The sequence below is a fragment of the Euleptes europaea genome, chromosome 9, assembly GCF_029931775.1.
Source record: "Euleptes europaea isolate rEulEur1 chromosome 9, rEulEur1.hap1, whole genome shotgun sequence".
NCBI classification, from domain to species: Eukaryota; Metazoa; Chordata; class Lepidosauria; order Squamata; family Sphaerodactylidae; genus Euleptes; species Euleptes europaea.
The window spans coordinates 83978409-84003748 of NC_079320.1; the positions used below are offsets into that span (position 1 = coordinate 83978409).

Below are 25340 nucleotides of genomic sequence, written 5' to 3' on the forward strand. Positions count from 1 at the left end.
CTGTCATGGGGCGAGATCACACTTACTAAACAGCTGTTCCCCCCCCTTCTGTTTGCCAGAGACAAAGCACTGACTGAATAGTGTGAAGAACTGCCAAAGAGCATCCAGAAGTGAGTGTACACTCAGGAATAAGGGAAGGATTGTGGAGACACGCTCTTTTCCCCTCGACAGATCTGTCTGCTGCCAACGACTCAATCGTTCATGTGCTGAAGACTGATTTTTTTCTCCCTCTTCTACCTCATTTTATGAATTGCTGTCAGCTATGGCTGGGGAACTCTGTTTGCTGCTCCTGTTTTCACTCTGTGGGAGTACGCTTTCCAAAGTGCAGCCTTTATATGAACCGCCTTCTGACACTCTGGATTTTGGGTATGTCCCTGCAAGGATATATGATACCAGCACATATTATGAACCTGGCCTGATAGGGATTTTGTTTCGAGTGGTTCATTCTTTCCTCTATTTAGTACAACCAAACTATTTTCCCCAAGGTAAGTAGCTCACATCGGCAAAGGACTGTGGTGTGTGTCAGTGTGTGTTGTGCCAAATAGTTTTTTCCCCCTGTCACTGGTGAGGCTGGAATTTTACAATGTGCCCTTTGTTACTGCATTTCATGTTCTAGATGTCTTAAACGTGTTAGCCACATTTCTTCTTACACACTCCTAATGATTTGGATCTAGGACAGTGTGTTTCAAATTTCCTGAACCGCAGGGAGACCTTCCAAGTTTCCTTTAATTTCCAGAGATGTAACTGCCCCAGACCAATCCTCTCTTTGGGCGTATGGAATTTCTTGTGCACAGAAGTATGAACCTTTTCAGGTATTAGGCCAAGGTTTAGGAAGGACACATTGCAATATCAGTGTGGTAGAAGCAGTCTGAACACACATCCAAGAACATGTTTTTGGTTTCCAGAATGTGTCATCCAACTGCTCCTACTCCAAGCTAGCTGTGTCTGACCGTGAGCCATACTATTCTGCTCTTGTGGGGGGCCCTGGTCCTCCCCCCTCCAGGTATGCACCTACAGAGCTTTGACAGGGCTGCTCCTCAGACCCTTCACTGAGCACAGAAGTGTGGAAAATGATTTGGGTCAAAGCCAATAGATATCAGAGATAGCCCTTTCCCCTCACACGTGGCTGCTTTTGTGCTGACCCAGAAGGCAGGAATTGTGAACTTCCTTTCTCCCTCTGCTTTTTCCTGAAATTCTGTTCAGTCTTGGGGGGGTGGGGGGTGGCAGTAGCTTCTCAGCTCATTCCCAGAATGCAGGTGTCCTGGATGTAGGGTTGCCAGCTCTCGGTTGAGAAATACCTGGAGATTTTGAGGATGGAGAATGGGGAGGGTGAGGTTTGGGGAGGGGTGGGACCTCAGTAGGGTGTAATGCTATGGAGTCCATCTTCTAAAGCAGCCATTTTCTCCAGGGGAACTCATCACTGTAACCCGGAGAACAGCTGTAATACCAGGATAACTCCAGCCATCACTTGGAGACTGGCAACCCTACCTGGATGCTGTATTTCATCCCTTCCTTGGGACCTTGATACAGAGTAATAGAACCAGCAGCTTAGAGTCAAATGTACCTGCTTTGCTAATCCTGGTGCTTATAAACGTACTTGGCACAAACCAAAAATCCGAGAAGAGTCAGGAATGCCTTCCCTCCCATCAGCAGATGAAATGGCTGGGCTAACCGGAGAAACTGAAGTGAGTCAGGGAACATGGGGGACCTTGTGGTTCCTGAGTCCCTCTTCCTCCTGCATTCCTGGCTATCTGGTTATAGGAGGGAGCCTGGGATATCCTCTTCATATATTAGTAGGGGGTGGGTGGGGTTAACGCTCCAGTCCACAGATCTTTATATGCACAGCGGTGGGGCTATGAAGGCAACTGGCAGCATGCCTGCCTAACAGCAGTGCGTCAGAATACTTTGCTTTTAAAAAAAAGGTAAAGGTCCCCTGTTTGAGCACCGGGTCATTCCTGACCCATGGGGTGACGTCACATTCCGACGTTTACTAGGCAGACTTTGGTTTGCCAGTGCCTTCCCCAGTCATCTTCCCTTTACCCCCAGCAAGCTGGGTACTCATTTTACCGACCTCGGAAGGATGGGAGGCTGAGTCAACTTTGAGCCAACTTCCGTCGGGTGATGTTGGGTCTTTTGTGCGTTTGCTTGCTGAAGAGATGATTGCTGGTGAGTTGGAAGCAGGGCCGGCATCAGCAAACCCTAAGCTGGGGGAGCTTCCAGGGCTCCTGGTGGGGTCCGCTGCTGCTGCCCCCCGCCTATTCACCTTCCCTGCTATCTGTCTGCATGCCCTGTCTGCATCCCCATCTGTTTGCTTGAGGCACTCTGCCACCCATGCTCCAAGCTGACCAGCATCATTGGAGAAAGGCGTGTGGTGCAATCGGATGCTGCTGCTGGTGGCTATGGCAGCAACACCCCCTGCTGCAAGCCCTGACCAGTGCTGTTGGGGAAAGGGTGTGCAAGGGGGTGTATGCAACTGATGATGATGATGAAGAAATGGTTTTATATGCTGACTTTCTCTACCACTTAAGGGAGACTCAAACCGCCTTACAATCGCCTTCCCTTCCCCTCCCCACAACAGACACCCTGTGAGGTAGGTGGGGCTGAGAGAGAGTGACTAGCCCAAGGTCACCCAGCTGGCTTTGTGTGTAGGAGTGGGCAAACAAATCCAGTTCACCAGATTAGCATCAGCCGCTCATGTGGAGGAGAGGGGAATCAAACCCGGTTCTCGGTTCTGGGTGGAAGGGCATCTTGATCCGTGGGTATTATCATCACGTGCCCAGGGAGGCAGGACCAAACATTTTTTCTTCTTCCGCTTCCTGTCTCCCTGGGCGGGAAACCCAGTTTTCGTCCTGCCTTGTGTAGGGTGGCAGGGTTTCGTGGGAGCTCCGTCTTCAAGAGAATTCTTTTCCTGGGTGTTTTTTTCCTCTGCTGCCTTTTTCCTACTCTAGGGTTCTCAGCCTTCCCCTCCTCCTAACCCCAACTTTGGACGCGGTCGTGTCTACCTCCTCCCGGTCTTTCTAGCCTCCCCTCCCCCGTCTCTCCCGCTTCCACTTCGCCCCTCGGGCAAGATGGCGGACGGCAGGAGGGACTCGGATTCGGACCTTCTGTCCGAGGGAGATCCGGCCCCGGCCCTCGTTGTCTCAACAGGGCGGAGGTGAAGAGATCTCTCTGGCGGCCGATCTGGAAGCCGCGCGGCTCCCGGCTCCGATGGGGCGACCGCAGCAAAAAGAGCTCCTCTGATGAACTGCTCCAATATGGCGCCAAAACCGGAGAAGGGCGCGAACGGGTGCAAACCGCTGGCCTGGCCCCGGGGAACCCAGCTATGGAGGGAACCTCTGCTGATTTCGATCCTAAGGACGGGGGTAACGTATGCTGTGATGAGCCTGAGGCTCTGGTTACTCAGCGGGAGATGTTGAATTTTTTTAATGGGGTCTTAGATAGGCAAGTGCAAATGATGAATACCTTTAGGGATTCCGTGGCCCCTTTACTTCAGGGTGTGGGCTCACCCCATTTCCGCCCTTCCAATCCCCAGGGAAGGGGGGAACAGGAGGGTCAGACAAGCTCTCAATGGAGCACCAAAGCAGCCCTGAAATCACAACCGGTTGTTCAGTCTTATCAGCAATCTGAGGACTATCTATCAGGAGCTTCTGACTCAGAAACCAAAGAAGGAGAATTCGATTCCGATGAGGACACTCCAGTCCTCTTGGAAGAACAGCATCCTCGCCTGTTCCTGGCAGAGGACTTCCAAGCTCTCCTGAATAAAGCCCTGATTGCCTTGGACCTCAATGAGGATCCAGAGCCTGTGTCAGTTCCCAAACCAAAGGCCAAAAAGAAGGGAACTAGGGAGTTCTTCCCCAGTACCAAACCCCGGGTATGGGAAATCCCTTTCCCTGAATTCTTTGAGACTCAAGTCCAAACTGAATTTGACAAGCCTCTTGCAAACAGGCAGTTCTCAGCAAACATCAAAAAGCTTTACACCATGGTGCCACAAGCCATGTCACTATTCCAGCTTCCGCTCATAGATGCCCCCGTGGCAGCAGTCCACTCCCCGGATTTACCCTCTGAGGACGGGATGGGAAGCATCAGGGATCCCATTGATAAGAAAGCTGAAATCCTATCTAAAAAAGTACACGAGGCTTCCACCCTGGCTATTCAGGCCTCGGCGGCAACATCAATCATGGCAAGGGCCTCTATAGTTTGGCTCAGAAAAATCATTCAGTTATACACAGGGGACAATCGCAAACTAACAGAGGGGCTCAATAGGCTCCTCAAGGCATCGGCCTTCATGGCAGACGCATCCTTGGATGCCATGTCTTTTGCAGCCAGGGCCACATCTTCCAACGTTGCCATCAGACGGGCACTTTGGATACGTCCCTGGCAGAACGAAATAAAGAACAAGACACAAACGATGTCTTACCCCTATACTGGGGGGAAGCTTTTCGGGGAAAGACTAGAAAGGATTCTAGTGGAAAACAAGGACAAAAAGAAAGTACTCCCCAGGTCTTACAAAAGAGATGGGAGATCCTCATCCTCCTTTCCGAATTTCAGGTCTTCGCATACACTCACTCCCTTCAGATCAGATCACAGAAGAGGGGCCTGGGGCAACAGCAGCAATTACAGGGGATCATCTCGCAGGGGGAGCGGCAAACTTTTTCGTCCCCCCCAGGGACACCAATAGTTCCCCAACTCCAAGAGAGACAAGTTTACCAAGACCCCAAAGCAGTGACGCCAACCTCACGGAGATAGGGGGCAGGCTTCTCCTTTTCCACGACGCGTGGGAGAGATCTTACACAGATGCCTGGGTGTCTCAGGTCATTCAATTGGGCTACCGCATAGATTTCACCAACATACCCCGGGACAAATTTGTAAATTCCCCGAGGTCGGTACGACCAGAGAAGCACCAGAGAACAATGGAGGCAATATTACATCTACTCCAGATCCAGGCCATAGAGTCTGTTCCCCAAAACGAACAGGGAAGTAGGGTATATGCAATTTTCTTTACAGTCCCCAAGAAAAATGGGGACTGGAGAGCTATCTTAGATTTGAAACACCTAAACAGGAGCGTGTGTTACAGAAAGTTCCGCATGGAGTCGCTCCGATCCATTCTAGAAGCTCTCCAATTGGACCAGTACCTCACTTCCCTGGATTTGAAGGAGGCATACCTCCATGTTCCCATCCATCAGTCACATCGCAGATTTCTCTGGTTCTGTTACAGCAGGAAGCACTATCAGTTCAAGGCCCTCCCCTTCGGGTTGACCTCCGCTTCCCGTGTCTTCACCAAAATACTGGTGACGCTGGTAGCGTTGCTTCGCCAGGAGGGGATCACTGTGTTTCCGTACCTCGACGACCTCCTAATCTGCTCGGGGTCCAGAGAACAAGCACTAGATCACACCTCCAGGGTGATCCAAGTTCTGACTTCGCACGGCTTTCTGGTGAATTTGGAGAGGAGCCACCTGATCCCCTCACAAAGGTTGGAACATCTGGGGGTTATCATAGACACACAACAACTTAGTGATTCTCCCCAAGACAAGATAATCAAAATCCAGACTATGGTCAAAGCCACCATCTGCTCCACTCGGGGCAGAATCATGAACCTAGCCAAATTACTAGGGAAAATGGTAACCTGTATAACCTCGGTTCCATGGGCCAGGTTTCACTCACGGGAACTCCAGATGTTACTTCATCCATACCAGGACCTCATCACATGGAGCATGGACAGAACAATCCCTCTGCCCCTAGCCTTCCGGCAGTCTCTGACTTGGTGGCACAGGAGCAGCAACCTCAACAAGGGGTTGCACTTCTTAGTGGAGAAACAGATACAGGTGTTCACAGATGCCAGCCTGGAGGGGTAGGGAGCCACATGTCAGTCCCTGGTAGCCCAGGGTTCATGGACCGAAAGAGAAAGAAAGCTTCACATAAACAGGCTAGAGCTGAGAGCAATACAGCTGGCCTTACTCCACTTCCAGCACATACTTCGACACAAACACGTCTTGGTCCGAACGGACAACATCTCGGCCAAGGCGTACGTCAACAAACAAGGGGGGTCGAGGTCTCCCAGTCTCCACAAAGAGGCAAAGGCGATTCTACTTTGGGCAGAGTGTGCGACCCACTGCAGGAGAGTAACCCATTCCTAGGAGCGAGCCCCGCTCAATTTCCACGCGAATAAGCGCAGCCATTGAGGTTCTTGGTAGAACAGGGGCCCTTGATGTAGAAGCTCTGGGATGGCCGGAAGCTCCCAAGGGGGTTGAACAGACATTTCTTGGAGACTGGGAAACCAGGGTCTCCATGGCCAAAGAGGAGCAATGATTATAACTGCTGCTCTCTCCTTTCTGATCTTCCGTACAACTCTCGGGAGTATGGGGATGGGGGGAAATGCAAACAGGAGCTCCTGTGGCCACGGAGCCACCAGAGCGTCCATTTGTTTCGCTTCCCGATGAAAGTACCGGGTAAAAAACCTGGGAAGAAGACGGTTGGTCGCCGAGGCAAAGAGATCCACTTTGGGTCACGTCAGTTTCACTTGTGCGCTTCCGCCTTCCCTGTAGCGATTAGGGCAGGCGCGCGGCTGGAACAGAGCGCACACGTATGCTGCTTGGGGTTGCCGTGACCAGTCCAGGAGTTAGGCGACCCGTTTGGTAATGGGGGCAGGTTAGCCCAGGCTTTTATGAAGGATAAAATTAAGGATGAGGAAGGGGGGCCATGTTACAAGCTTGCACCAGACCTGGAGAAACCTCCCCCCTGTGCAATCGTGACATATGCATGCTTCAACATGCCCCAAACAGCATATCTGTTTTGTGTGTTGACTGTTTCCTCGAGGAAGATGCGTGTTGCTATTCAGACAAGGAAGAAGCAGATAGCTTGAACTGTCTACATTAGTTTAACTTCTTTCTCTTTGTGATATATTTCTTTGCACACCCATACTTATACTCCATTTTTAATGGGTAAAATGGAGAAGAGGAGAAGGGTGTAATCCTCTTTGTGTCCCCACTGGGGAGACAGGCGGGGTATATTTTATTATTGATTTAATCCTGGCTTAGTGCAAAATGCTTCTTTAGATATGTGATCAGTGCTTAGGAAAAAGGATGTGTGTGCTGTTGTCAGATGATGCAGTTGTTGATTGCAATAGTAATCTTGTTCAGTACCAAAGAAACCGTGGGTCATTTTTAAAATCTGATGCTCGTCTTTGGCTGTGGAGCCCGTGGGCCAAGGCTACCATATGTGGGACTCAAAGACTGAACATCCCCCTCCCAGTATGGCTCTGCAGAGCGGGACCAAGTGATGTGGAATCTCAGGAGAGTGAAGCATGGCCAGAAGAAGGCTCAGTTGCTGGTATAGCTAGCTGCACATGTTGAAAGTGAGCCTCAATTAAAGGTTGATAAATAGTTAATTTCAGAAAGCTTCCTGGGGAAGTTCCTCTTTACAAAAACCAGGAATATTTTCCTGGGGGCTCAGCTCTGGATACGTTTTTAAGAAACAGCTGTGGATACTTCATGAATTAAAGAATTATTCTGATAGATTCAAGAAGGAGGGGGTAGCCATGTTAGACTGTAATGGAAATTTAACACAGGAGTTCAGTGGCTCCTTGGACATTTTATTTCAGCATAGTTTTTTTGTGAGACAGCTCACGTCGTCAGATGCATATGATGAAGGGAACCGTGACTCACAAAATTTATTTCTGTATTTCATTGATAGCATGCCTTTCTCTTCAGTGGGGACCCAAAGTATGCCCCATAGTGTCTGACTCACAAGGGGAGGAAAGCCAGGAAACTGGAATGTTTTGGGTGCATTTTATTGGTCTTGAAGGTGCCACCAGACTCCTGTTTTATCAAAACTGAAAGGTTACCTCCAGCCAGGAGGTTGTGGGATATCTTCAAGGCTGTATGTGTGTTCTGTTTTTTGTATCTGACATGTTTGTATTTGATGAAGTGAACTTTGACTCATTAAAGTTTAGGTGCTACTGGACTCAAAGTTGGTCATTCCAGTAACCTTGCAAGTGTTAATAGCTGTAGGTTTACTGACTCTTTTTTTGCAATGATTCCTTTCCAATATAATTGACTTTGCCGTTTCCTCGGGATCCTTCTGTGATGCATTTAAGCTTGGCAGTGTGATCCCCCCATAAAAAAGCTACACATTCTTTTCTCTTGAAGCAGTACAGCCTAGCATCTGCACCACCACAGCTATGGCCCTTAGTAGAATAATTGACTCTTCTCTGCCAAATCTGCAGGTCCACACTCCTTTGATACTGTTAACTAGGGGTGTGCACATCAATATGCTGAATTGTTTTAAAAATCTGAAAAATACCTTTTTGGTATTTTTTGTTTTGCAAAAAAAATGGCAGCAATAAATGGGGGCTGAAAAAGCAAACCCTGCTACCATTTTTTGCCTCCCCCCTCCCTTACTTATCTGCACTTAGCTTTGGCGCAGCAGCTGAGCTCTGCTGCCGCACTGAAGCAGGCTGGAGACAGGGCTGGCTGGGATAAACCCGAAGCTGAAAAATACCAGGGGAAAAAATTGTGCACACCCCTACTGTTGACTCTGCTGTTCCACTCTGTCTCTACCATCAGCCTCCTTACATTACTCTTTTTGTCATCTAGTTTTCCTTCTACCTGTTGACTTATTCATTCAGTTTGCATTTCTGCAGGGGGCGGGGGGAAGGAAGGAGAGCTCTTCTGCTTTTTTCTCCATTGGGCTTCCTCAGGAATTTATGCTGGGTCTCCTGTGAGGGCTCAAGTTCCATTAATCTGGATCCAGAACAGATTTGTTGAAGACCTCCAGGAGTCCTGTCCAATATATTTTCATGAGCAATAAAGGATTCTGGTTTATTTTTGAAACAACATAATTCAATCATACCACTGAGTTTGTTCTTCCAGGCTAGGATGGGATCTCTGAGTTCCTGCTTCCTGCAGATTAATTTCTCTTTATACTATCTCCCTGGGTGGCCTCATCAAATCCTTTTTTTTTTTTTTTTTTTTTGGTATCTCCTATTCCTAACGAGCCCTGACCTGGATGGCCAAGGCTGGCCTGATCTCGTCAGATCTCAGAAGCTAAGCAGGGTCAGCCCTGGTTAGTAATTGGATGGGAGACCACCAAGGAATACCAGGGTTGCTGTGCAGAGGCTGGCAGTGGCAAACCACCTCTGTTAGTCTGTTGCCATGAAAAACCCCAAAAGGGGTCGTCATAAGTCAACTGCGACTTGATGGCACTTCACACACACACACACACACACACACACACACACACACCCCTAACGACACCAAGCAGTTCTTCTTCAACCCCACAGACCTTCCCCATCCTGTCCTTCATTTCCTATTTCCGGTATGATTTCCCCTCCTGTTTTGCTATATAAGTACAGGCAACTCTCAACGCTTCCCAAAGTGTAAGCTGCAAGTCCAATGGAATTGGCCAGAGAAGAGACTTCTGTTGAGTCCTACCTGTAGTTTGGGTCTATAGAGGATCTCCAGGAACAGTTTTTGTAGGGTCATTTTGGGCTGCAGTGGAAGGGAGGAGGTGAGAAAGTCACATTCTGGGAGTGGAAATCATTCCCTCTGTGGAAATGCTCTGGTAGATCTAAGCTTGTAAATCAAAAAAGTGTTTAAGTGATCTTTTTTTTAAAAAAAACAAACTAAATTTTATTCATTTTTAGTTAAGGGTACAAAAAAAGAAAGAAGGGAAAAAACAAATGGGAAATTTTACCATTCATACTTTGTCCGTGAACATTTGAGCCATCTTGTTAAAAGTGGTGTCGGCCTGTTTTATTCTGGGTGTGATTGAATGACTTTTAAAAATGGATTTGCTTTAACACTTTTATATTATCTTAGTTGTAAGTCACCTTCAGTGCCAGTGTGGTATAGTGAACAGTGGCGGATGCCAGACTCTAATCTGGAGAATCGGGTTTGATTCCCCGCTCCTCAACTTGAAGCCTGCTGGGTGACCTTGGGCCAGTCACAGTTCTCTCCGAACTCTCTCAGCCCATGTGGAGGCAGGCAATGGCAAACCACCCCCAAACATCTCTTGCCTTGAAAATCCTACGAGATCGCCATAAATCAGCTGTGACTTGATGGCACTTTCCACCACCACAACTATTGTGGAGAATATTTAGCTGAGAACTTCTTCAAGGTGTTCAAAACACTTCAAGTATGTTCTCAATAATCCTTAAGAACACCTAATATGTAAACCCAGTATTAACCCCATACGATAGATAAGGGGTTAAGCTATGAGAATTATGACTTGTTCTGAGTTCATGACTCAGATGAATTGTGAACCTGCTCTCATTCTTACCCACTAAGCTACCTCTATTTATTTATTTAGAAAATTTATGTTCTGTCTCTCCAGAGACCTGCTGAAGGTGACTTGTGGTTGCGATGGAAAGTGCCGTCAAGTCACTTATGGTGACCCCATAGAGCTTTCAAGGCAAGAGACATTCGGAGGTGGTTTGCCATTGCCTGCCTCTGCGTGAGCTGAGAGAGTTCTGAGGGAACTGTGACTGGCCCAAGGTCACCTAGCAGGCTTCATGTGGAGGAGTGGGGAAACCAACCCGGATCTCCAGATTAGAGTCCGCCGCTCTTAACCATTACACCATGCTGGTTTTCCCAGAATAGTTACTTGCCTTGAAAGTAGTGATTTAGGTGGAAGCTGATTTTTCCATTCACCACTGAAAATGTCTCAAACTCTGCTGTTTATGTGCGTAAAATATTCATAGCCAATGTTTCCCTTTATTTAGCTTCTGGGGAGGCCAGTTTTCTGTTTCATTGACTGATTCCATTGAATTGTAGTGGACATGTCACAACAATGTGTAGCCAATTTATCTGCAGTGGCAAATCAAGTCCATGAGAATGAGAGCAGTGTTTCCTGTGTGGATTATGTGGATGATCCTAGCCAATCAGGATTCATTCTAAGATCTAAAAATTTTCAGCCATTTCACAATTATCCCTTCCCCTCCCCAAATGTGGAAAAGTAGTCCTCTTTTAAAAAAAATAACCTTTAATGTTAGAAGGTTTCTTGTTTCCTAGGTTGAACCTTATAAATCCTCTTGACTGAAGTAATAATGGAGAGCTGAGTTTCCTTCTTAAGCCTATGAAACATAACTGGTTTGTCTTTTGCTTGTAGTTGGCGTAAATATTACAATACCTACTGTGAGTTCCAGAAAAATTGCAGACAATTTGTGCCATTCATCTTGGCAGTAGAGAAGAAAGGTGCCTTTTTCTTCTGGTGTATTACAACCTGTTAGGAACTAAAATAATTAGTTGCAAAATAAATTTCACGGGTTGTGGGGAGCATGTTGCCTTCTTGCTGCTTCAGATATGTATGATTCTACAGCAGATAACCTGTTCTCAGCTTGCTCTCAGAGTGGTTTCTACTTTGTTCCCATGGAAACCAGGTGTTAGTCCTAATCAGATGGAATTAATCTGGGATTTCTCACTGTTCCTTGCTAAATTGTGAATAGTAATTAACTGCACCATGTATGAGAGGAAAGAATGGTTACAGGGTTGGATTCAGCCAGCTTTTTCACTAAACCCTACCTGGTTTTCCTCCTCCTATCCCATGTGGCTTTTGTTTTTGCATGACTTGTGATTCCCAGAGAAGACATTTGTTGGTCAGAGGGGATCCAACCTATGGTCCTGATGTGTCTTTTAAGACTGGTTGTCTCTTATGTGGAGATGGTTCAGTTAACCATTACCATTAGGAGTATGAACGTTTCTGGCTCTTTAATGTTGACCCTGAAGCACTGGCATGGATTATTTCATTGGAATAAAAATATCTTACACTAATGGTTTTTCAGCTGCACTTGGGAATCTTTACCTTCCTCCAAAGATGGCAAAGAGTTCCCCAGTATGCTACTGTAGTATTATATGTGGCAAAATAGTCTCCTATTTTCCTCTGCTTCTGAACAGGAGGGGAAGTTAAGCCCCCTGGTTGTTGCTGGCGTTTGCCAGCTCCCATTTTCAGCATCCCAGAGATAAGACTAATGAGTAAGTTGGTCAGCGATAAGTGAGGAATTTAGTGGGTTTATGATTTTAGTCACTAGTTTGCTTTCAGCTGACTTATTGTGCCTTGGATAACTTTCAACAACAGAAACCACAGCACATATTGCCAAAATCATAAAATAAACTGATATTATGTAAATGCTGTAAATAAATTGTAATACTGTATGTTATACTTCTAACAAAGAGCACCCACTCGAGATACATGACAGTGAACAACAATACAATACAGCAGTCTAAAGTAATAAATACAGCTGCAGCTTTCCCCAAATGCAGCTAGAGTCCTTGATTATGATGTAAGGTCCATGGTTTGCCTAGACGTTAGAATGTGGGAGTAGCGGCAGAAATTATGCCGTTCTGCCGTCTGATGGGCTGGCAGCTTCACTGAAACATGCTGTGGAGCAGTTAGCCCGAGGCTTCAAAAAGTGAGCACCCAAATAATAGAAGGTATGCAACTAAAGGTATTGGAACAGATGTCCAAACGTTCAAAAAAGAGAGATGTAGTAGTGATGGGGCCCTGACCTGGATGGCCCAGACTAGCCTGATCTCGTCAGATCTCAGAAGCTAGGCAGGGTCAGCACTGGTTAGTATTTGGATGGGAGACCACCAAGGAATACCAGGGTTGCTGTGCAGAGGAAGGCACTGGCAAACCACCTCTGTTAGTCTGTTGCCATGAAAACCCCAAAAAGGGGTCGCCATAAGTTGGCTGCGACTTGACAGCACTTTACACACACAGTAGTGATGGGAGATTTCAATTGTCCTGACGTCTGTTGGAAGACAAACTCTGCTAGGACAATAAGGTCCAATAAATTTCTCACTTCCCTTGCAGACAACTTTATTGTCCAAAAAGTGGAAGAAGCAACAAGGGGAACAGCTATTTTGGATCTCATCTTAACCAATAATGATGACCTGGTTTATGGGGTGGAAGGAGTGGGATCCTTACGTGGGAGTGACCATATTCTCCTGGAGTTTGTTATACAGCAGAAAGGAGAAGCCAGGAGTAGTAATACATGTATTCTAGACTTTAAGAAAGCTGATTTCAATAAATTTAGGGAACTCCTGGGAGTGATCTGGTGGGTAAGAATACTGAAAGAGAAGGGAGTGCATAAAGGATGGGAATTTCTTAAAAGTGAGATATTGAAAGCACAATTTCAATTGGTTCCAATGAGGAGAAAAACTGGTAGAGGTTTGATGAAACCAGGGTGGATGTCTAAAGAACTTTTGGTTGAGATAGGATTTAAAAAGGGCATGTATAAGAAATGGAAAAAGGGGGAAATCAACAAAGAGGAATTCAAACAAGTAGCCAACATATGGAGGGAGAAAAGCAGGAAGGGTGAAGCGCGGAATGAGCTCTGGCTTGCCAGGGAATTTAAAAACAACAAAAAAGGGTTTTTCGGTTATGTCCATAGCAAAAAAAGATCAAGGTAATGATGGGGTCACTGCATGGAGAGGACGGTGAATTATTAACAAGGGGAGGCAGAAAAGGCAGGATTACTTAACACCTTCTTTGCTCAGTCTTCTCCCAAAGGGAAATAGTGCTCAACCTGGAAATAATGGAGCAGAGGTTGCAGTAGGGGAATTACAGCATAGTATAGACATTGGGATAGTATGGGAATACCTGGCTACTCTTAATGAACTCAAGTCTCCGGGGCCAGATGAACTGCATCCAAGGGTGTTAAAAGAATTGGCCGAAGCGATCTCAGAACCACTGGCAATAATCTTTGAGAATTCATGGAGAACAGGAGAAGTTCCAGCAGACTGGAGGAGGGCAAATGTGGTCCCCATCTTTAAAAAGGGGGGGGGGAAATCCCATACAATTATCGCCCAGTCAGCTTGACATCAATACCAGGTAAAATACTAGAGCAGATAATTAAACTGACGGTCTGTAAGCACTTAGAATGAAATGCCGTGCTAACTGACAGTCAACATGGGTTTCTCAAAAACAGGTCATGCCAAACTAATCTCATATCTTTTTTTGCTAGAGTGACAAGCATGGTAGATGAAGGGAATGCTATAGATGTAGTGTACCTTGATTTCAGTAAAGCCTTTGATAAAGTCCCCCATTATCTTCTTGAAACAAAGTTAGTAAAATGTGGGCTGGACACTGCTACTGTTAAATGGATTGGTAATTGGTTGACCAACCGAACCCAAAGGGTGCTCATTAACAACACAACTTCATCCTGGAGAGGAGTGACCAGTGGGGTGCCACAGGGGTCTGTCCTGGGATCGGTACTATTTAATAGCTTTAAAAATGACTTGGATGATGGAATAGAGGACATGATAATCAAATTTGCAGATGACACCAAGTTGGGAGGGGTAGTTAATACCCCAGAGGACAGGGTCAGAGTTCAGAATGACCTTGATAGACTGGAGAGCTGGGCCAAAAACAATAAAATGGCTTTCAATAGGGAGAAGTGTAAAGTACTTCACCTAGGCAGAAACAACATAAGGCACAGGTACAGGATGGGAGAGAGTTGGCTTGACCACAGTACATGTGAAAGAGATCTGGGAGTCTTAGTGGACCACAAACTGAATATGAGTCAACAGTGTGATATGGTGGCTAAGAAGGCCAATGCAATTCTGGGCTGCATCAATAGGTGTCTTGTGTCTAGATCAAGGGAAGTAATCCTACCACTGTATTCTGCATTGGTCAGACCTCACTTGGAATAATGTGTCCAGTTTTGGGCTGCACAATTTTAGAAGGATGTTGACAAGTTGGAGCGGGTCCAGAAGAGAGCGACCAGAATGGTCAAAGGTCTGGAATCTATGCCCTATGAGGAGAGACTTAAGGAGCTGGGTTTGTTTAGTGTGGAGAAGAGAAGGTTAAGGGGAGACATGATAGCCATGTTTAAATATTTGAAGGGATGCCATGTTAATGAGAAAATTAGCTTGTTCTCTGTTGCTTCAGAGACTAGGAGTAATGGATTTAAACTAAGAGAAAAACCATTCCAGACTTCCGGGCTGGACAAGATGGCGGGTTGACCGCACCTTAATGGAGTGGAGTTGGAGTACCTGCATTGTGGCTAAAAATACTATACATTAGCCCTGGGTGAGAAGATATATCTTCGTTATACCCACCCCTCATTAGAGGGGAGGACTGTTGTGCCCCACCGCTGGGGGAAGACGAACCAGCAGGCTAATCCAGGCGCATCCTGTATTATCCTGACCTTCCAGCCGAACCTCCCCTCCCCCGCAAAAAAACTTCTACCCCCGTACTACCTGAAAAAGGAAGAAAAAAAAGAAAAAAAAGGGGAAAGAAAGAAATACAAATGAACTTACCGGTTATTGTGCCCACTAAGTGCTCAGCGGGAGAAGAAACTGCACTGGAGGAGAGGGAGGGAGGAAGAGAGACAAGAGGGCGGACCAACTGACGGAGTCTACGTGGAATTAACGAGGCGGAGAACGAGGTTCCCAAACTTACGCTGGCACAAAAAGACGTGACACCTGTAAAATTGACTGTGAATGTGGAGGCAAGACTCTTCTTGTGTAAAAAAAATGCAGCAGCAAGCTCCGGCGTGAGAGGCAGACGGCTCCTTTAAACTCCGACGCTCGGATGCCTGTGACAGAAACTGGCTTCAGCGAACATCTGGTCTAAACTACAACTCCTAGAATCCACTGAGGGTAAACTGGAAGAGCGACATGAATCGGAGGAACACAGAAATATACGAGGGACACCTTTAAGCACTGTGTTCAGGCTGCCAACCTGTAGGTCGCTACAAGGTATTCGACTAGGATTTCATCCTATAAATTGCTTTGAGTGTACTGTTGGAATAGGATGTAAAAAGGCCCAAAAATGAAACGAATGAATGAAAAGTAATCAAAAGCACAAAGAAAAGAAATATATAGGCGGCTTGCTATATTCTGTGCTGTGCTATTGATACCTATGTTGTGTTACATTCATTAAAAAAACAATGAATTGGTAGCATAGGTGAAAATGTAATATGTCAGATTAATTTTGATTATATTTATAAGGAGTATTATAAATACAATCTGATTAATTTGCAGATTAAAATTATATATTGGGGGATTAAATACAAAGAGATACATTTATATAACTTCTATTATGTCAGTTTGATTTTGGTATTATATTTATAAGGAGTATTATAAGTATAGTCTGACTAATTTGTGGATTCGAACTATATATTGGAGGATATAAATATACAGAGGCACATTAATATAAAGGGGCATTTTACAATTTGTTTATGTCAGAGTCCTTTAAAACATTGCAAACCAGAAGAAAAAATTACAGGTATACTCTAATGAAAAAAAAACAGAGAGGCTGACAAAAAACCCAACACGTCAGAAAAAGAACTGGAAGAAGCAGATAAAGAGGAAGAAGAAACAGAAGAACAAGAAGATACCCAACCTAGTAGGGGGATGAAAAGTAATATGGAGAAAATGTTAGAAAAGCTGGCAAACCAACTGGCGGCACTAACTTCACAATTAGCAGGAACAGAAGAAAGACTAAATGTTAAAGTAAATCAAATGAGTAAGAAAATGGATAAAGTAAACAGAGAACTAGAATCGTTAACAAAGGAATGCACTTCAGTCAGGGTCGATATGCAGAATGTTCAGTCAGAGGTGAAAACAGTTAAACAAGAGAGGAATAGCTATATATATTAGGGATGACAACATCAATGTGTTAGAGAAAATAACTGATACAGAAGGCAGACAACTCATACTCAAATTACAATTACCAACCCAGAACTATTACTGCTTTGCTTGCTAATAACATAGCCTTGAATATGGCCTGATCCCTCTTGTTTACCCCCGAGTTCCCTGTTGTGCTCATTAACATTAGTTTAAAATCTATGGTTAAGGATACTTTACATGTTCTCCTTATAATTTCTAGTATTTGTGTCCAAAAGTCCCTAACCTCTGGGCATTCCCACCACATGTGGGAGAACCAACCCTTAGATTGTCTACAGTGCCAACACATGGGGCTTAGTCCTGGAAACATATTCGCTAATTGCGCTGGTGTTTTGTACCATTTTGTAAAAAAATTATGTTCCAATTCATTGAATTTAATCACTTTTATTTCCTCTAGTCCTTTCATAATTTTACCTGCTGTGTTTTGTGATATCTGAACTTCCTTACTCCAAGTTTTTTGTAAATATGTTATTGTCTTATCTTTATTTGAAATCATTTTCCTGTAGATTTTTCCTGCCAATCCTTGTTTTGATTTTTGCATTTCTTTATATATTTCTTCCATTGGTTCCTCTGACCATATTTCCCCTTTTTCATTAATCATTTTAACCCTTCTATAAAGGCCTGTTGTTTTTAGCCAATGTTGCTTGCCTATCTCTTCTACTATCTCCTGTAAAGGTTTTAGGGTTCCTCCTCTGTACATATCTCCCAATCTATAATATCCTTTTGACCTTAGGGTTTCCCACCATTTACTTGCTCTCATTTCAGTATGCATAGTCTCTAGCGGAGCCCATCTTGAAGTCCTTCCTAGCCATAAAGGTTGCCATTTATTCCATACCTCTAGTGCTGTATGTCTGGGACCTATAGTTAATTTTAAATCTTTACTTAAGACTTTTGAGAAAATGCCAAATCTTCCTATGTCACTGTTAATCTTATTTTCAAATCTAACCCATTTCTGGTCACTTTCTTCTCCTATCTCTAATAATGACTTTAATTGAAAGGCGGCGTAGTAGCTATTCAGATCTGGGGTACCCCAACCCAATTCTGATCTAAGGCTATATACCAACCTTTTTTGAATTCTACATTTTTTGCTATCGAATATCCACCCTCTTATCATTCTGTCCCAGTGTTCTATTTTTTTTGTACTGATTCCTAGTGGTATCGTCTGAAATAAATACATTAATTTAGGCACCCAGAACATTTTAGTACTTCTAATTCTAGAGGAAATTCCTAAAGATTTTTTTCTCCATCTTTTCATTTCCTTCTCTATCTTTCTCCATACCTTGTTATAATTTACCTCTGCTATTCTATTAATATTCTTTTGTAATATTATACCTAAGTATTTAAACTTTTTGGCTCCCAATCCTATATTTGTAATTTTATTAATCTCTTTTTTTCATCCCTATTCACATTGACATATATTATTTCTGATTTAGCCATATTGACTTTTAATCCTGAACACCTTTCAAAGTCTTCTAATATAATCTTTATTTCTTTTATTCCTTCTTTAGGGTTTGTCATAATAACCATAATACCATCAGCAAATAAATTGATTTTCATTTCTTCTTCCTTAATCTTATAGCCTTCTATCCTTGCGCTATTTCTTATCCTTTCTGCTAGTTGTTCTATCGCTATGATAAATAAGAGCGGCAAAGCGGGCAGCCCTGACGAACTCCTCTCTGGATCTGAAAGGCTTGCGAGTGATCATTGTTAACCTTAACCACTGCTGTTCCATCCCTATATAACTCCTGAATTGCATTTAAATAATTACTTCCTATTCCGTATTTGCTCAAAACCTGCCACAGGTATTCTTGGGACAGAGTGTCAAAGGCTTTGAATACATCCAGTTTTAGGAGACCCAATTTTTTTCGTTGGCCATGTTGCAGGACGTTAATTATATTTCTAATAGGGTGTGCTATATTCCTGCCTTTTTAAAACTTGTCTTCAACTGCCTCCTGAAGGTCGACAATGAGGGGGCCAGGTGTACCTCCCTATGAGGTTGTTCCATAATTGTGGGGCTGCTACTGAAAAGGCCCTCTCTTATGTGCCCACCAGATGAGCTTCTTTGGTGGGACAGTCAGGAGGGCCTCTCCCTGTGATCTTAATTCCTGGGCAGGATCATATGAGAGAAGATAGTCCTTCAGTTACCCCGGGCCCAAGCCATGTAGGGTTTTCAAGAACAAAACCAACTCCATGAATTGGGCGTGGGAGCGGATCAGTAGCCAGTGCAGTTGCTGTAGTATTGGTGTTGTATGCTCCCCGTAGCTAGCTCTGACCAGCAGTCTAACTGCAGTCTTCTACACTAGGTGCAGCTTCTGAACGGTCATCAAGGATAGCCCCAAGCTCATTGCAATAGGTGCCTTATGAGTCCTTTTGTTGGTGATGCTGTGGGGCCACAGCAACTGGCATTCTGATGCAGTGGCAAGGCGTACGATTGAGCTGCAGAATCTATATTCAATGGAGACCTAAAATGACCTGCAGACCTTCAAGATGTACGTTATATGTGGAGAATACTTCCAAAATCACAACATCTTAACTGTAAACCTCTGTTATTGGAGTCACATGGTGTACAGCCGGGGTCACCAACCTTTTTAAGCATGCAGGCACCTTTCATTTAAGCATGCAGGCACCTTTTTAAGCATGCAGGCACCTTTCATTTGAAAGAAGACAGCGATAGCAAGCCTTGCTTTAAAATGGACCCACCTACTTTCTGAAAAGTTCTTTGTGCGCCAAAGGAAGTACTGGCAAGTGCCATGGAGCCCACAGAAACCATGTTGGGGAACCCTGGTGTACATAGACAAGTAAAGCAAATGTATGGATGAACTGCCATTCTGGTGCAACAGCTGAGATCCAAAAGTTCTCCTTAACATGTTCGGTCAAAAAACAGTATTTGGTTGTGTTTGGATGGTGGTGAAGTTGGCTGGCACCAGAGCTAGGGTTGCTGGGAGCCAGACCTCAGTGGTAGATAGGTTTGCCAGCTCCTGGTTGGGAAAGACCTGGAGATTTGGGGGGGGGTGGATCCTGAGAAGGATGGGGTATGGCGAGGAGAGGGACTTCAGTGGGGTATAATGCCATAGATTCCACCTTCCAAAGCAGCCATTTTCTCAAGGTGTACTGACCTCTATTGCCTGGAGATCAGATGTAATCTCAGGAGATCTCCAGCCTCCACTTGGAGGCCGGCGACCTTGGTTGGCAATGCTTTCTTAATCCCAGTCCCCACTGTAGTAGACAGCTGAATCTTCTAGGGGCAGAAAAATTCTTTATCTCCCCAACACCCTAAAAAACACTAGCAGGTCAAGGAGAAGACCCTGCCATGTTAATTTTAAGTGCAGGGATCCCCCCCCCCATGTGAAGCATTTAATTATGCTGCAATCTGAAGTGGTAGAGCATACCGCTGATCCCCTCAGTGAGAATGAGGCCACCTTTTTTCAGAGAATGAAAAGTGGGCACTCCTAGGGTTGCCAGGTCCCCCCTGGCCACTAGCAGAGGCTAGGGGATGTAGGGTTGCCAGATCCAGGTTGGGGAGCTCCTGGAGATTTGAGGATGGAGCCTGGGGAGTACAAGGACCTCAGTGGGGTACAATGCCACAGAGTCCCTCCAAAGCATCCATTTCTCCAGGGGAATTTATCTCTGCAGTCTGGAGATGAGCTGTAATTCCAGGGGATTCTGAGGTCCCTCCTGGAGCCTGGCATCCCCAGGCAATGCTCTTTAGCTGTTTCACACATTATCGGGCTTCAGGAAACCAAGTTTATAATGGAGTGAATACATTACAGGGCTGTAGCCAGTTCTGGTTTCCTTTCCAGGTGTTACCTGGATTTGCAAGCAGCTTTGTCACATTCACACTTAATTTTGAGATGTACAAGTAAAATGTCTGATATCTGCAGATAAAGGACACTTAAGCTGTTAATCAGCCTATGGAAAAACCGCCACCATTTCAAGCCTTAAGGTGCTTTTTCGCTCCTGTGCTGTGGAGTAGCCCCACACTTCCACTAGCTTCAGGCTGCAGTCACAGGAAAGGGCTCATCTTGGCGGAGGCTTCCTAGCCTCAGCCTCCCCACCCTGGCCTTGGCGAGCTTCTTCTGGAAGTTTCTAATGAGCTCATTCTAATCCTGACAAGGCTGGACTTGCGATTTCAAACCTGCATTTACTGACCTAACTCACGTGGTTGTAAGGATGACAAAAAGACCATGTGTGAGATGCTTTGAAAATAATTGTACCATGCAGCCGTATGATCAGGACAACAAACGAAAAGAATCTTCTTACAGTTCTGTGCCACCATCCTGGCCAACTTTATCCTCTGTGCGGCACTTAAGCTTCCTGCCCTTGGAGAATCTCAAGCTTGGCAAACCTTTCATTGGCTGCAGGCCTCGGTACACTTACCAGGGAGTAAGGATCACTGAACTTGATGGGACTTTGAGTATACATGCTTAGGATTGTACTGTAGGCCTTACCTTGGGTCTGCGTGTAGCTGAGAAGAAGCTGTTTGTAGCACAGGATCCTGTTTCTTTGCAGGTTATTGGGGCAGGTGACCTTGGGCTTTAGTCCGAGAAGGGTTTTAAAAGCTGTTTTGCTGATACCACTGGTGCGAGACTCTGATGGAAAATGCCCCATAATGCATTCATTTATACAGCATTTGGATTTAACAGTGAAGATCACTGAAAGGATTGGCATGTGTTGTGTGCAAACCTTATTTGTAGTATGGTTAACCCCGAAGGAGGGGGTTCACTGTTTCTTTGTCACCCACTCATGTGAGTCTTTCCTGGTATATTGTTTCCTGGTATGTATGATGTTCCAGTTTCTTCTTGGTGCTTAGTGTCTAGAGAGATTACCTTTAAGACTTTGTTCTGTGTAGCTAGCTCTTCAGTTTGTGAGTGGTGTGGAGACTGTTTTCTACCCAGGTTCTTTTATAGGTATTTGAAGAAGAGTTGGTTTTTATATGCCGATTTTCTCTACCTTTTTTAAGGCGAATAAAACTGGCTTCTCCTTCCCTTCCTCTCCCCACAACAGACACCCTGTGAGGTAGCTGAGGCGAAGAGAGATCGAAGAGAACTGTGACTAGCCCAAAGTGGGGAAACCAACCCAGTTCACCAGATTAGAGTCCGCTGCTCATGTGGAGGAGTGGGGAATCAAACCCACTCTCCAGACTAGAGTCCCCTGCTCTTAACCACTACACCATGCTTGCTCTCAGGAACTTGATGCATGAAACCGCAGCTCTTACCTTGGAGGAACATGACTTCTGCAATGACCTAAAGAGTTTTGGATAACTGTGAATGTGATGAGGCAGATGCAACCTGGAAAGAGATGGAGTAAAGAATTAATGTAATTAGGCCTGAGAGAGCTGCAGCAGGCAAATTCCTTTTAATCCCTGTGATGAAACATGTGCTTTGTTTAAAGCCCTGGGATTATTAGTCATTGGAAATAATTCCGGCATCTGGTGTGGCATAGAGTAAAAGTAATTTAGCTAATTGGTAAATAGGTAACATCATAGATTTGGCAATCAAGTTGTTTTCTTGGATTCCTGTTATGTTAATAGAATCCTGGCCCCTCAACAGAATAATGTGGTAAAGTGGTGATGAATTGGAAGGTTATATTCTGCTAGTTCTAATAGCAATTGCTGGTGGGATGAAAAATACTTTTTAATGCTCTTCTGTGTCCAGACTTCCTTCTAGAAAAAAGCTGGCATGGTGGAAAGAGGGGAAAATTCGAGCATGGTCCTGTTTGTGCCATGCTAGTTTTCTGCAAGCAGGGAGTTTTTACTTGAGGAACAGTAAAAGATGTGATCCTTCACCTGCAGTCTGAAAGGGTTCTACAGGATTCTTGTTCTCCTGCACTCCGCAGACCGTGGTTGGATTCACATTGATAGGTGTTGCGCTGTCATAATCGCATAAGAAAATCCAGAAACTAAATGTACCGAATTACGATAGTGTCCTGTTCAACAATTTGCAGATCAAGGCCCAGCTGCTCTTATGAGGTGGGTCAGGCAGGCTGCAGAGGTCTTGGCTTCTAGTGTGTGTTTTTGAGATGGGGGGAGAGGCACTTACACCAAAAGAGAACGTAAGGAACAGGCGATTGGTCAGTATTGTGGCAGTGAGTTCCACCCAGGCCCCTCCTGGCTCACAGAATTGTGGGAAATAGAAAGGAACATGTGGCTGCAGAGGTATGCAACTCCTGGAGATTTCAGGACCATTGAGGCTCTTAATCTTCCAAGAATGCCTTAGGATATTAAGTATCCTTGTTGAGTCTGTAGTCACTATGCAGGAGGACCCGGCAACTCCTTAACATCCACAGGCATAGACGGAGAACATAACGTACAAGGGTTTGCTGATAGTTGTATGGGAGCCCCTGGCTGATGGTTTGGCAGAGTAGTCTTCCAGCAGCAGTTTCCTTAGCACTTGTCAGAGATTGGAGCAGGTTCCCACACTCCTTTCCTGTTGTTCTAATAGAGTTCCTCAACCTTGTGCATGAACGGTGTAAGTCAAAGCGCAGGTAACCTGCCCTCCCTTGTGTTATGCAAGACTGTCATAGGAGTGGATCCTACCATTCCACTGAGCAAAGCTTGTTTCATTTACTTAAGTATTTATATCCTGTCTTTGGCTCAAGTCTGAAGTCTTCCAACAGTCTAAGGAACCTTCATGCAACAAGTAGTTGTTCCACTGGAGAAAGAACTGCCTGAGATGGAGGAAAGAAGCTACTTAGATGATGGTTGGATCTACCCCATAGTCTGGGGTCCAAACCAAAGGCTCTGTTTTTGAGATGACTGATAGGAAGAGAGGCTGTCTCAATATAATCATTGTTATAATTTCCATACACAGTATTTATATTAAGGTATGTCATATGTAGCCCCAATGTGGTGCAGTGGTTAGAGTGTCAGGTTAAGATCCTCAAGTTAAGATTCCCGTCTCTGCTATGGAAGCACACTGGGTGTCCTGGGGCCAGTCACATAGTCTTGCAAGGTTGTTGTGAGGGGAAAATGGAGGTAATACCATAAGCCACTTTTGAGTCCCCATTGGGAAGAAAAGCAGGGTCTAAATAACTATCTAAATCAATAAATAAAGTTAAATTTCTGATTACTGTTCTTTTGAGTTGTTTTCATAACAAATTATTTCTCCTCTTATGGTCTTCATGCTATCCCTCATACAATCCTGCATGGACTCAATTGCATAATCTTCAGGAAGATGAAGCATAGGACATGACTTGGCCTCGCTTCGAACAAAATTTTGGTTACCAGATGTAGGGTTGCCAACTTTGGATTGGGAAATTCCTGGAGATTGGGGTAGAGCCTGGGGAGGATGGGGTTTGGGGAGGAGAAGGACCGCCACCATTCCCGCTCTGAGGGAAGGGATTCTTGCAGCTTGGGTTATTCATGCCCATTGCTAGGGGAGGCAGGACTAATCTTCAACTTTTTGTCTCCTAGACGGGAATAGCCCCAGCTTCCAGTTTTCCTCCTGCCTTGCTGGGGAGTGCATGTGTACAGCATAGCTGCTATAAACTACTAGCTAGCAGAGGGGAAAATTTTCTACCTTATCCGCCTTACTGTTTTTTTGTCTTGTTTCACTTCTTAATTCTTATTCTTCTTTTTTTAAAAAAAAGGTGTCCCCTTTTATCCCTTCTGTAGCCTTCTCCTATCTTCCCTTCTGTGGTCTATTTGTCTCCAAATATTTTTCAACATACAAGCCTCGGAAGGCATGGCTCCAGCCACCACCTCTAGAGGCTGGGAAGTAGACAATTACCTCTCTGAAGGGGACCACAATTGCGTCTTATGCGCCCAGCAGCGTTCATCTGCCAGCGACACGGACTGCGCGGTCTGCGCCCAACAGCGACCCGACATTGAAGAGCCCTTCAATTTTTTGGAGTGGCAAGAACCACCTGCGGAACAAGCCGAGTATTGGCTCATCCCTAAAAAGGCCACCCAGAAGAGGCATCATGGCGGCCAGAACAAAAAGGGCAGGAAAAGGCTGCGGTTCTTGAGAAACAACTCTGGTGCCGCAGCGACGGACCTGCAGAGCCTTCCTCCCGCTCCTGAGGTTGAGGTAGAGCCGCAGGCCCTCTCCCCAAGCGAAGTAACCCCCCCTCAGGTGAGGCGGCGGGAGGGAGAGCCACAACAACCGACAATGTGGCGGCCATAATTAGTCAGGCTCTTGCTGCCCAAAGACCATTCCCCTTCACCTCGCAGCCATTTCAGACACGGTCTGTCCCACCTTCCCCATCAGGCAGCTCTCCCATTGACCACTGTAGTGGTAGGGATCCCTGCTGCAGTCATTCAGAAGGGTCTACACGCTGGCCTACTAAGGTGGCCTTGAAGTCTGTATACCCTCAGACAACCCAGGCTCCTTTAATTGAACAGGAGACAATCTATTCCTCTGAAGGGAGCATTAGAGAGGAGGGAGAATGCACTTCTAATGTGGAAGAGTGCTCATTAGAGGAAAAGAATCAGCCCAGGCTGATTCAGTCCCTCCTGTTATCAGTCCCTAATGTTATCAGTCCCTCCTGTCCAAAGTACTAATAGCCGTTGAACTCACGGAGGAGGTTGACACAGTGGAGGAATCCAAACCTCAGGTCTGGCCCAAAGGGACAAAAACCTGTTTCCCTAGAGTTAAGCAGCAAACAAAGAAAGTCCCCTTGCCAGAATACTTTCAGAGAGTTATCAAATCAGAGTGGGATAAGCCCACTATTAACAAGCAGTTCTCCTCTGCTGTTAAGCTCTATGACATGTCA

The 25340-nt window shown here is 45.3% G+C and overlaps 1 protein-coding gene across 1 annotated transcript in view; it reads left to right on the top strand.

Annotated features, from left to right (window-relative positions):
* The first annotated feature begins 233 nt into the window (after positions 1-233).
* The window catches only part of PROM1 (prominin 1), a 120007-nt gene continuing 94900 nt past the window's right edge, over positions 234-25340 (top strand). The window contains exon 1 of the mRNA XM_056855288.1: positions 234-485. Coding sequence (XP_056711266.1) covers positions 263-485 — 223 coding nt within the window. The 5' untranslated portion in view covers positions 234-262. The remainder of the gene's footprint in view (positions 486-25340) is intronic.